Source organism: Acipenser ruthenus, chromosome 1 (assembly GCF_902713425.1).
Source record: "Acipenser ruthenus chromosome 1, fAciRut3.2 maternal haplotype, whole genome shotgun sequence".
NCBI lineage: Eukaryota > Metazoa > Chordata > Actinopteri > Acipenseriformes > Acipenseridae > Acipenser > Acipenser ruthenus.
The window spans coordinates 40527978-40541063 of NC_081189.1; the positions used below are offsets into that span (position 1 = coordinate 40527978).

General features: G+C 38.2%; 1 protein-coding gene across 2 annotated transcripts in view; it reads left to right on the plus strand.

The window, feature by feature from the left end:
- Positions 1 to 6397: 6397 nt before the first annotated feature.
- The window catches only part of LOC117421257 (terminal uridylyltransferase 7-like), a 38892-nt gene continuing 32203 nt past the window's right edge, over positions 6398 to 13086 (plus strand). For both annotated transcript variants that reach the window (XM_059025219.1, XM_059025223.1), the window contains exons 1-6: positions 6398 to 6640; positions 7500 to 7945; positions 8360 to 8523; positions 8687 to 8803; positions 11195 to 11372; positions 11750 to 11838. In XM_059025219.1, the coding sequence (XP_058881202.1) occupies positions 7519 to 7945; positions 8360 to 8523; positions 8687 to 8803; positions 11195 to 11372; positions 11750 to 11838 (975 nt within the window). In that variant the 5' untranslated portion in view covers positions 6398 to 6640; positions 7500 to 7518. The remainder of the gene's footprint in view (positions 6641 to 7499; positions 7946 to 8359; positions 8524 to 8686; positions 8804 to 11194; positions 11373 to 11749; positions 11839 to 13086) is intronic.

A 13086-nucleotide genomic window follows, 5' to 3' on the forward strand; every position in this document is an offset into this window, starting at 1 on the left:
CTCTGATCCAAACTGATCCAGTTTGCTGATCCAAACCAAAACAAGAATAATCATAATGAAAACAGTAAAAATAACAATAACAAACAACACAAATTATAGGGGCGAGCTAGCACCCCATCACTATATATATATATATATATATATATATATATATATATATATATATATATATATATATACTGAGTGTACAAAACATTAGGAACACCTTCCTAATACTGAGTTGCACCCCCTTTTGCCCTCAGAACAGCCTCAATTCGTCGGGGCATGGACTCTACAAGGTGTCGAAAGCGTTCCACAGGGATGCTGGCCCATGTTGACTCCAATGCTTCCTACAGTTGTGTCAAGTTGGCTGGTAGTGGATCTCTACTCCGAATAGCTTGTTCCATCTCATCCCACAGATGCTCAATTGGATTGAGATCTGGTGACTGGGCAGGCCACTGCAGTAAGCTGAATTCACTGTCATGTTTGTGGAACCATTCCTGGACAATCCTAGCCTTGTGGCATGGGGCATTATCCTGCTGAAAAAATCCATTAGCAGATGGATACACTGCTGCCATGAAGGGATCCACCTGATTGGCAATGATGTTCAGATATCCTGTGGCATTCAAACGTTGCTTCACTTTTATCAAGGGGCCCAATGTGTGCCATGAAGACACACCCCACACCATCACACCACCACCACCAGCCTGCAATGCTGACACACAGCATGATGGATGCATGTACTCATGTGGTTTTCTCCATACCCTAGTCCTCCCATCAGCGTGAAACAACAGGAACCGGGATTCATCAGACCAGCCAATGTTTTTCCAATCCTCCAGTGTCCAGTGTTTTCGTTCCTTAGCCAACTGCAACCGCAGTTTCTTGTGTTTTGTTGAAAGAAGTGGAACTGTGTTAGGTCGTCGGCTGCCATACCCCATTCGTGTCAAGGTACGACGAGTTGTGCATTCTTTTATGGGTCTTTCGGCACCAATGTTGTACTGGACTGTCAGTTGACTAACTGTAGCCCGTCTGTTGCTCTGCACAATTCGTGTCAGCCTCCTTTGGCCTCTCATCAATGAGCCGTTTTCGACCACTGGCCTGCCGTTGGCTGGATGTCCTTTGGGTGGTGGACCATCCTTGATACACAGCCACTATTTTCCCCCCTTTTTCGTAAAGAGTTTCTCCTTCACCTGAAGTGTGTGGCTTTTCACCCACGTAACTTTGTTTATCGAAAACCCAACTTTTCCTTTGCTTGATAATTTCATTATTAAGTCCAGTTTTTCTTTATTGCTTGATTTACAAATAATATTGCAACAAAAAACAGTTATAACAGCTACTATATAAAAAATACACATTCAGAATGGCTCAAACACAGTTTAACTTACAAAGTTACTGTTCTGTCCATACTACAGACCATTTTAAGAATTGTAAGAAAATGTTACAATGTTAAATACACACTTAATGCTGTTTACACATGCAAATTGGACCTGAACTGGCTCAGAGTCAAATCACATTCGAAGATTTGTATCATTTGAGCCTCCTGTTTATACTTGAGCACTCACCTGAGCTGGCTCTAGCCCTGTATGCGTATAGAAGGCCATCCGGGTCAAAAACATGTTTAGTGCGTGTATTGATTTGGACAAATCACAATACATAAAATACCACGTGTTCTGCATAAATGTAAATGAACTTCGCATTTAGGGGCTGGTCATTTAACAGTAGTGCCTACACAGGGGCTGATCATTTTACAGTCATGCAGTGTAATTACAAGAATAGTCAGTCACTTTGGGGATAACATCTTTTTAATTTCAGACATGAAATACGCTTTTAAAAAAATCAAAAATAAGAAGAAATTGCAAATCATGGCGGCAATAGATTTTCTTCTATAGTGCAAATATAGATTTGCCAAGTGCTGCCGACTTCTTGAGACAGACAATGTTGACCGTGACACGGTTCAGTTTAAATTAACAATGTACACAATCGTTTTGTTTAATTTTCTAATTACATTTATTTCTGTTTTACAGTACAATATTGAGTTACCATAGATAATATTGGATTCAATGTCCGATCTTTCAACACTTTACATATTTAAAACTACATATTAGTTACAGTGGGGTTACCACTGAATTAAAGCGATTTCTAAGGCTCTGAAACCGTCAGTTGATGCTCGTCTCGGATGGTCCGGGTTTATCCATCTTTTACTATACCCAATGCCAAGTCCATATACCGCCACAAATATGGCAGGAATGGCAGATGTAAGGCGACTTTCAATTGGATCACTTATTACACGTACTATTTTCTTTCAATTCATTGGGTCTTATTTCATTTTGAGTGATCTGATTGGCCTAATTAGTATTTGTAATCATTAGAATTACACGTACTAAAGTCAAATTAGAATGTGTACTAAATATTTGACCTGGATGACCTTCCATATATGCGCACGCATAGCCCCTGAACTGTTGTGTGTGCCCGTTGACGTCGTATCGACCACCCCTTGCGTGAAGACATTCCCCCTCCTTAAAACAGAGGCAGAAGTGTTTAAATCAAAAACAAGCCTGTCATTTGTGTGTTTCTACTTCAAGGTGGATGTTCATGCTAATTCAAATGTAATTCTGCAGTCAGAAATAGAGAAAAGCAATGAAAACTGGCATATTTCTTACCCATGAAAAATACTTATTTTTGCTATTCAACAAAAACTAAACTAATTCGTTTAATAGCTAAAAAGAAACGTGCGACTTTCAATTGTGTTCGTTATCCCCCCAGAATTCAAGTTTATTTACCATACACTAACACCACATCACTCTACTATCAATGATACAATTTAAAAAACAATGCCTTTGATAAATCAAAATATTTCCAGCTAGGGGGTGAATACAGTAATGTGCTTTTGGACCTGAAGCTAGTGCTTTTTCTTATATTCACATCTAGGTTTACCAAATTTCTAGAGTGAGAAAATGGGCCTTTTTTTATTTTTTTTCTTCATTTCACTGACACCGTAGCAACTTTGAAGCCATTCAAATATCAAGCATAATTTATTGCAGATCTTAACATGCAATCAAAATATATTGTAGCACTGAACGAAATTGCTATCGGAAAAAGAAGGCAGTCTTGACAACTGAGCATGGTTCAATAACGGTCAGGCTCTGTATTTGCAGCAACAGGTTCACAGCAAGTAACACAGCTCACAGCACACGATTCTCCACTCTGAATCAACACACACTCACACACCTGATGCACCCTCTTTTATCCCCCCTCAGACACAGAAAAAGTTACAAGTATGTGAGGCTTCGACCAGTTTTGCAGCTGCAAAACACCCATATTGTTGCCAAAGAACGTGTTTAGCTGGCGTAAAGTGGGAATTCAGCGGTCACAAAAATGCAGCGTATGTAGAATGGTTTTCAGCTGCCGTTCTGCACCCGCTATCAAATTAGCACTTTGCCATCATAATCCATTTAAATGATATTGAAATTAATTAAAATGAAGAAAAGAGCATGGAATTGGGTAGGGATATGGAATACAAAGTGGGTGCAAACATTATAATGAGATGCAAGGATTTTGCCTTGCAATTGGGAAATTGCTGACCATCCAAAAACTTTGCCATTCCTTTTACAAGGTGCAAACCATTGCTGTATAAAACCACACACCTTCAGAGATCTGTCATTGGCCTCAGGATGGCTGCTGTGGTATACTTTCTGAGGCAGCAACACTTGGCTCTTGTTGAGGAGAAGGGCAAGATGGAAAAGACCCCACATAGTCAAACCCAGTGTCACATTGTTTGGGATGGATTGTCTTCTCCGCTTGCCTCTCCAGCGGTGTCAGCTGTGATGTGGATGGCGGCCTTCCTCCTGTTCCTGCTGCTTGCCTGTGCTGCGTGGCGAGTTTTGCTTTTGTTCGCCGCCGCTGGTCCTGCCACCTTTTCATCACCTGGTTGACTGTCCTTCTGGTAACACCGACAGCATTGACTTTCTCCACTATAGAGGACCATATGGACTCTTTGGTAGCATAACTGATGTTGGCTGCCAGTGACCTCAGCCATAAGGACTCAACACCTCAGAAAACTTATATTTTCTTTTCTGTGTGCCAAGAGGACTTTGCTGCCCTTCCTCTGACATTTTTTGTATGGTTTGATTTGATTTTCATGCTCCACAAATCTCATACAGCACCTACTGCTCTCTGTACTAACACCTCCCTCCTGGTCTGTAAGTGCAGCTGCTAAATATCCTGATACATCATGATTGTGGAGAAATGGTGTATTAAAACAACGTAGTGATAATCCCAAAGACGATATACCAGGAATGAAGTAAAATAAAACAACAATGCACACAGCAGGTAAAAACCAACTAAGAAAAACAAGCTAAAAAGATCTTCCATTCAGCTCATCTTGCTCGTTTGGTTGTTAGTAGATTATTGATCCCAGAATCTCATCAAGCAGCTTCTTGAAGGATCCCAGGGTGTCAGCTTCAGCAACATTACTGGGGAGTTGGTTCCATATCCTTACAATTATCTGTGTAAAAAAGTGCCTCCTATTTTCTGTTCTGAATGCCCCTTTATCTAATCTCCATTTGTAACCCCTGGTCCTTCTTACTTTTTTCAGGTCAAAAAAGCCCCCTGGGTCAACATTGTCTATACCTTTTAGGATTTTGAATGCTTGAATCAGATCACCGCATAGTCTTCTTTGTTCAAGACTAAATAGATTCAATTCTTTTAGCCTGTCTGCATACGACATGCCCGGGATAATTCTGGTTGCTCTTTTTTGCATTCTTTCTAGAGCAGCAATATCCTTGTTTGTAACGAGGTGACCAGAACTGAACACAATATTCTAGGTGAGGTCTTACTAATGCATTGTAAAGTTTTAACATTACTTCCCTTGATTTAAATTCAACACTTCTCACAATATATCTGAGCATCTTGTTGGCCTTTTTTATAGGTTCCCCACATTGTCTAGATGAAGACATTTCTGAGTCAACATAAATTCCTAGCTCTTTTTCATAGTTCCCTTCTTCAATTTCAGTATCTCCCATATGATATTTATAATGCACATTTTTATTGCCTGCGTGCAATACTTTACACTTTTCTGTATTAAATGTCATTTGCCAAGTGTCTGCCCAGTTCTGAATGCTGTCTAGATCATTTGGAATGACCTTTGCTGCTGCAACAGTGTTTGTGTCGTCTGCAAATTTAACAAGTTTGCTTACTATACCAAAATCTAAATCATTAATGTAGATTAGGAATAGCAGAGGACCTAATACTGATCCCTGTGGTACACCACTGGTTACCTCGCTCCATTCTGAGGTTTCTCCTCTAATCAGTACTTTCTGTTTTCTACATGTTAACCACTCCCTAATCCATGTGCATGCATTTCCTTGAATCCCTACTGCGTTCAGTTTGAGAATTAATCTTTTATGTGGGACTTTGTCAAAAGCTTTCTGGAAATCTAAATAAACCATGTCATATGCTTTGCAATTATCCATTGTCCATGTTGCATCCTCAAAAAAAAAAAAAAAAAAAAAAAAACATGTTTTGCTTTTGCAATGTAAAATAAGCTTCTTAGTAGCTATTATTGTTATGTGTATTGCTAATATGTTTAATGTTATGTATTTCCAAAGTTACCAATCTTACCCACATTTTACATAATTACGTACCTTTTCAAATCAAATTGATTTTATTGACATATTATCCAGATCATAAAGTGAGCCTTAACTACAGGCATTTATTTTTTCTTCTTGTAATATCTCATATAATACAGTTAGTGCAGTTTTCGTAGGTTCTACCAGCATTAGACTTTTTTTTTTTTTTTTTTTTTTAAACTGATATATTTTGAGTTTAACGCTCCTGTGTTTGGATTACAGTTTTGGGCGGTTTTCGTAAAAGCCCAGCATCATTGCTATATGAACTACCAAATAAGCACAAGCACCGAAATAAAGAGGGGGAGGGGGAGGGCAGATGTATTGCATGTATTACAAATAATAGCCTATTTTAAAAGAAAAAATTAAACAGCTATACATTTACACTTGTCACGCAAATGCTTGCATGTAAGCTGCGTGACTGCACCCTTCGATTCGTCTATCTGTGTTGACCTCTGTAACCTGCTTAGTTTGTGATAAGTGTGAAAGGCGGACAGAAACATTTCATTGTATTCACTAAGTCCAAGGACAAATTGCTTTATTTCCTTTTTATTTGGAGATGAGACTCTACATTCGCAATCTGCGCAAACACGTACAATGTATCCATGTTAAATTATGATACTTCCAATGTGTATTTGATACACTGAGTACGATATTTGGGTACCTCTTTGGGTACAGTTTGGAGTCATATTCATTAAGTTAATTTGTAAATCCAGTGTTTTTGCAACAGAAAGTCCCAATTTAGCAATTAGGTTTCTTTATTTATTATTTAATTCAAAATAGTTTTGTGACAGCGCTGAGTTTTGTTAAAATGGAGTATACGGTGTTTTTGCAATTCAGACACTAACTTCCGCAGCGTTTTACTTAATTTCTCGACAGCATAGACGTACAGATAACAACCTTTACTTTGAGTCGGATACAAAATGTACTGTTACATGAGGCGGAGGGACACATTTTAGTGAAACACCGCCTATTTGGGAAAGCTCATTCACAGTCCGGAGGAAACAACAAGAAGCATTATGCAACCCTGTTAGTAGGTAAGTTATTGTGTATGCTGTTTTACCATTTATACTTTCTCGATATGTTCTCAAACCTTTTGGTACAAATTATCATATTTGTAAGCACAACTAATAATATCTAAAAACATACCACCGTGTTATAACTTAGTAAGAAACAACAAAACAGTTGTTTAGTCGGTAAAAAGAATGAATACTTTGTACGACAGGCGTGACGAAACTGAAACGCCTATGCTATTGACTAATATTGTTTTTCCACCATTAAAAAAAAAAAAATAGTTTGAAGAACTGGCGTTTTAAGTAAGGGTTACCATTGTTTAGCCTTATAATAACACATTGTTATTACGTATTTGTTTGTGATCGTGACGGTGGGCACTTGGTTAATTAAGAAACAATACCGTATATTTAACGAAAAGTGACAATTATATTGATTTTCTTGTTGTTAAATAGTTGGCATCTGTGTATTTTATATATATATATATATATATATATATATATATATATATATATAATCGAAATATCTGTGAATGACCAAGTTCTTAATCAAATGCTTTTTTTTTTGTTTTCCAATTTGTGTACTACTTATTTTAAATGTATGTGTGTTGGGCAAAAATTTTAAATGCTTCTGTACACGTTTGTTTAATCAGTAATCTCATATTTCACTTAGGCCACGGTATTTCAAATTACACCACACAGGATTTGTCCTTAAATTGTACTGTATGTTATGAAACTAGAAGGGACTTGAGTCTGTTTTGATGACACATTTGAGTCACAATAACCCACTAGACTGTGCACAGGAACAAGGATTTCCCATGGTCTGTCCCCTCAGTTGGAGTAAACCTTTTATTATTACTATTTTTTTTTATTATAAATTCAAAAGGTATACACAAACAGTAGAAATGGAAGACTCCAGTAGGACTGTCTTTTTAAAAAAAGGCAAAGAGAAAGGAAGCCTAGCTGAGGAGGCGGAGTCTTGGAGAAGCCCTCTGCGCCAGGACTGCTCTGACTATGGAAGAGGCTTCAGCAATAAAGCGGAAATGGGGTCGCATAGGAAGATCCCACAAGCTAGCTATGGCAGCAGTCCCAGGAAAGATGGTCATGGTATCCTGAGCAATAGCTCTGTTGGTTTTAAAAAGAGGGGGCAGAGCCCAGGAGGGAGGCAGCATGACGATGGTTTTAGAAAGTTCCCTGCGCAAGATGACCATCACACAAGAGAAGAAAACTGGAGAGAGAGATCTAACAGTCATGAGTTCACCCGGGAGAGGAAGGACTCTATGCAAGGGGCTTCTGAAGACCTGAGCAGGTGTGCCGATGATGGCAGTAAAGGTAACATGTTAGGAGTGAGAATGTCTGTCGTGTACAAATGTAGTTTCCTACAAAGACAGAACAAAACAATGGTAGGTGTTAGTGGTACAACATTGTACGACAAAACCGGATTAATTAATAAGGAAATATGCAAAAACACACACTTTACGTTTTGTCAAAAAAAAAATGTTGTGCAAAGTCTTGAATGTTTTTGTAAAGTATTTATTAAGTTTGTCAAATATAGGTTTTCCAGTGGATAGGCCGTCTTTGTTGAAAACTTGAAATAGGCAGTTTGCTTATGGCAAACAGTAAATGTAATATGCAACATTTCTCATATTCATTGGGGTTTAGGTCCTGTTTAATGCTGAAGTGTATGTTAACAGTAATGTCATCTGGCTGATGCAGTTTAAATGCAATGAAAACCTCTTATTTTAGGAAATAAAAGGAAATCAAAACAAAGGAGAAGGAACCACCTGGACAGAGAGGAAGATCGGGATGCCCCTGTGATTGATGAGTCTGTCTTATCTGAGAAGGAGCTACTGGGCTTGCATCAAGCAGAAGAAAGATTAAGCAGAGATGACATTTTCAGACTTAAAAGGGTAATTGTCTACTTTTGTCATGTACGGTTTGCATGAACCTACCCTTGATGAAAATACTGTATAATATATCATCGTAAACAAAACTAGTAGTAATGTTTACTTATGCTTATACTTTTGTTTCACAATTTATTTCTTGTAACACACTTTTTTAAATTGTTTTTAGCATCCTCGGAATTGCCCAAACGCCAAGTATTCTTGCAAGCTTTGTGATGTTTTGATTGAGTCTATATCATCTGCCCATAAGCATATTAAAGAAAAATGGCACAAGAAGAAAGTTAAGGTAAAAAAAAAATTAAAACAAAATATATATACACACACACACATACACTTCAATGGAAAGATACCCTTCGCTCTATGATATAATTCCTAGTATATTCCTTTAGAATGTTTGTAACCGCATCATAAATTATATTCCTGTAACAGGGAGATGTTACCTGTGTGGGCTGTCACTGAATAATAAGGAGAGGCACAGAGCAGTGGTTGTTGACATGCCGCACAGGCGCCCGATGCTAGGTCGAGGCGAGAGCCTCAGTGACAGTGCAGCAACGTCTGGTTCACCAGGGTGTAACAGGAGTCTGGGTGAACAACCGTGCCTGGTGATCATGCGACTTGGGACCCTGGTCCAGCAATGGGAGGCACTGAATAAGGAGTCAGACACAGAGCAATGGTTGTTGACATACTGCACAGGCACGCAGATTTAATAAGAGACAGGCGCTTGGCACTAGGGTACCAACAATTATAATCCTAGCGCTGGATTTAATAAAGAAAACAAAAGCTAAAAATAAGAATTTGCTACACAAGGGGAGCGCTAGTCTTAGTAAGAGACGCCCTGCTCCAGGAACCTACTACACAAACTGTACTAGTTTGGGATCAAATCCCCTAAACTGACCTACACAAGTCCCGGCATCCTGCTTACGACTCCGGCCTCTTCCAACAGCCGTGGCTGGGCAATGCCTTCATGAGCACCGTCTTGGAGTTGCAGGGTTTCGCGCAGTTGTACTTTTCCCAGGGTTTTCAAAATAAGGCGGCTGCTACTTTTATTTAAAAATATTACGAGATATTGGGTTGGTAATGTCATGTATAGAGGCTATTACACCTTTACACCTTGTCAAATGAGGGCAGCAGACGAATGGACGAGGGAGATTTGAGGAGGAGGTGGAAGAAAAGAGTTTGGAGAGACAACGTGCGAGGTGTAACACAGGCCTGGTTTTTGTGATGGAACTGCATAAGTCTCGCATTTTGATTAGTCTTGTCTGTCGGAGGGATATGACGTGGAAAACAAGAGTGGGAAAGCTTGGAGACATTTTTAATATTGTGAACAGAGAAAGAGGGCTGTTTTCCAGAACCTTTCAATTAATTCAGAATTCAACCCAGTGTTTGGGATATTCTGCTCATATGACAGCTGAGTTTAAGTCATGCATGCTCAGTTTACCATAAAGTACACAAGAACTGGATTGTGAATTCATTTAACAGTAACCCTTACACATGACTCAAGTTAATGTATTTTTTTTACAGTTTTATTTGTAACAAAATGTAATAAAGTAAATTTCAGCCTTTTTAATAACTTGTCAATTGAACAATGGGCAAGTCAAAACTATCTGGAAAATAGAACAAGCATCTCGGAGATGTCTACTGACGCTGTAAGTAGTACAGAGAGGAAGTACTGGTGGACAAACTGAAAAAACTACTACTACTACTAGCTAGACATGGGAGCATTACTGAACAGCAACATAATTCAATTGAAATAGAAAGTACCTGAAAACAATTGACCAGTTAATGTTTTTCGAGGTTCAGGGGTGGCCAATTTCTAAAAATGACTTGTTGTCCAAGGGACAATATGCTAGAAAAATCTACTTGCCCTTCTTAAAAATGTTTGCCCCTCACTGTCACACAAAACACACAGACACACACAAAAAGTAGAATATAACTTGTAGGATACTGAAATTGAAGAAGGAATCTATAAAAAAGACCTAGGAGTTTATGTTGACTCAGAAATGTTTTCATCTAGACAATGTGGGGAAGCTATAAAAAAAGGCCAACAGCATGCTTGAATATATAGTGAAAAGTGTTCAGTTCTGGTCAGCTTGCTACAAAAAGGATATTGCTGCTCTAGAAAGAGTGCAAAGAAGAGCGACCAGAATTATTCTGGGTTTAAAAGGCATGTCATATGCAGATAAACTTAAAGAATTGAATCTATTTATTTTTGAACAAAGAAGACTACATGGCGATCTGATTCGAGCACTCTGCCTCACTTGAAGGCCCTGCTTTAGCAACCAATGGGAAAGTCAAAGCTCTGACAGCTGATCAATCATTAGTGAGCAACCACAAAACATGAATATTCCTTGGTTAGCACTGCAGTTAGGAGGATAGCTGGATTTCGCACGATATTGCTTATAAATATACATTGATAAATACAAATACCTTTACAACATCTAATTATTTCGAATTTTATTTTACACTAAAATAAAAAAAATGTGAGAAAACAGACATTGTAGTCGATTTGGGGGGGAGGGGGGGTGGTAGGGACTGCTACTCCAGTCCATTTTGTCATGGCACGGCCACTGATATATATATAATTAATGAAATTCATCACATCAACATAAAACACTAAATTAAACATTAATAACTTGTACTTTCTTCGTTGTTTACTTTGCATTTGTTACCTTTTCAGGAGAAACGTGAAGAGGAGTTGCTCACTGCGTTGCTTCCACCAAGTCAATCTCAAGTGAAAGCTATAGGCGCTGCCATTGGGAAGGTGGTGGAAGAGCACGGCTTAAGTGATGAAGATGTAATAAAGAGGAAAGATATTGTGACTGCTTTGGAAAAAGTTATAAAATGCCTGTTGCCTGGTAAGATTTTTATTTATTTGTGTATTTTTTATCCTCACGAAAATAAAGTAAAATAGATGCATCAGTTTGTTGTACCACTTTTTACTAGCTAGTTTAAGTTACTTTGAAGAACTGAACTAAATGTGTTTATTGGTTGATTGTAGTGATTTGCAGCCAAGCAGACATGTTGTACTTACTCAGCATGGGGTGATCATTTAGTGGGTTTAGTTCATAAATGCAGTATGGTAAACAACATATAGAATATGTTATTATGTTGAACGTGTGTGTGTATACTGTATGTATGTGTATATATATATATATATATATATATATATATATTTTTTTTTTTTACTGTTCAACTTTTCATGAAACCACATCTGCTGTCTTTGTGTTTACAGAGTGTTCACTAAGGTTATATGGCTCCTCTTGCACAAAGTTTGGTTTCAAAGATTCAGACATTGATATTGACATCCAGTTTCCAGCTCATGTAAGTAAAACTTTAACTTGTCTATGATTAGTTACTAAGATTACATATGATATGAAGAGATGCCAACTGCTACGATTTGGCCGTAGCAGCTGCTATTTTGGGGGTTCTGCTACAGCAAATGGGGTGTAATACTACGATTTTTATTAAATAAATAAATGATGGATAGTCAGTGAACGTTTATGAAATATTATTTCAATACCATGTGTGTTTTCCTGTTTAATTTTTTTTAACAAAATAATGGTACTTAAATAATACTATATTTCACTGATAGTTTATTGTGGCATTTTAACTGACATACTAAAAGCTCTGAGCCTTGTTGCTTAGTAACCAGTTTAGGGATCCTTCAGAAACCACTGCTCAAATGTCGCCCTGCTATCATTATCAATCGCTCGTTTACTTGGTTGCTTGTCAGTAAGGCTGTGATTGTTACGGTGGACATGGATTCCGTGATTTTAGTAGAGAACATTGAACTTTACCAACACAACTTGAAATTCCACCTTAACCTTAAAACAACAAAAAAAAAAACGCTTTCACGGTTTAGCTAATGATGTTCAACTAGCTCGGTTGCTTTACTTTGCAATGTAGCTGTTCACACTTTGAATTTTTTTCAGCGCTGTCAATTGATTTAAACATACATGCAGGTGCAGCTCTACTGCCCGATATTCTCAACCTACAGCTGCATTTTTCAATGTTTGTCGGGTTTTAGACCAAAATCAAGCGAAGTATCTCGGCATAGCTGAGAAAGCGGCGTTTTTGAGTCCATTCTACTGTTTGAAGACAACTGTGTAGCACAGCGTGAATACTGTGCTTACTACGAAATTGTCAGTGAAATGAAATGCAACATTTACCAGTTCTGGAAAAACATGGAAACGAGATTCCCAACTTTTGCTGTAATCATTTTCTGCATAAAAAAAATGTACTTCGGTATGACCGGTGCTCCAGAAAGGCATCAAACATGTACAACATGTTGTATCAGAATAATATGTAAACAAACAAACCAAAACGTAAAATAACAATAGGTTACAGGTGTCTCCCTGGTTACCTGAAAGAGGAGATGACCACCAAAACAATACTTTTGGGATATGCCTGCTTGTCGGGTATTTTTCTGAGCATTTTAAGCTGCCGATTTTAGGTCCCTCCGTGGAGTGACGTCCTCGGTCCCGCCTCCCGAGATAATAAATAGTCACTGCACGGAGACTTCAATCTCTTTTGCATTGAGACCGCGAATGCGAGTGATGCGACCTCACA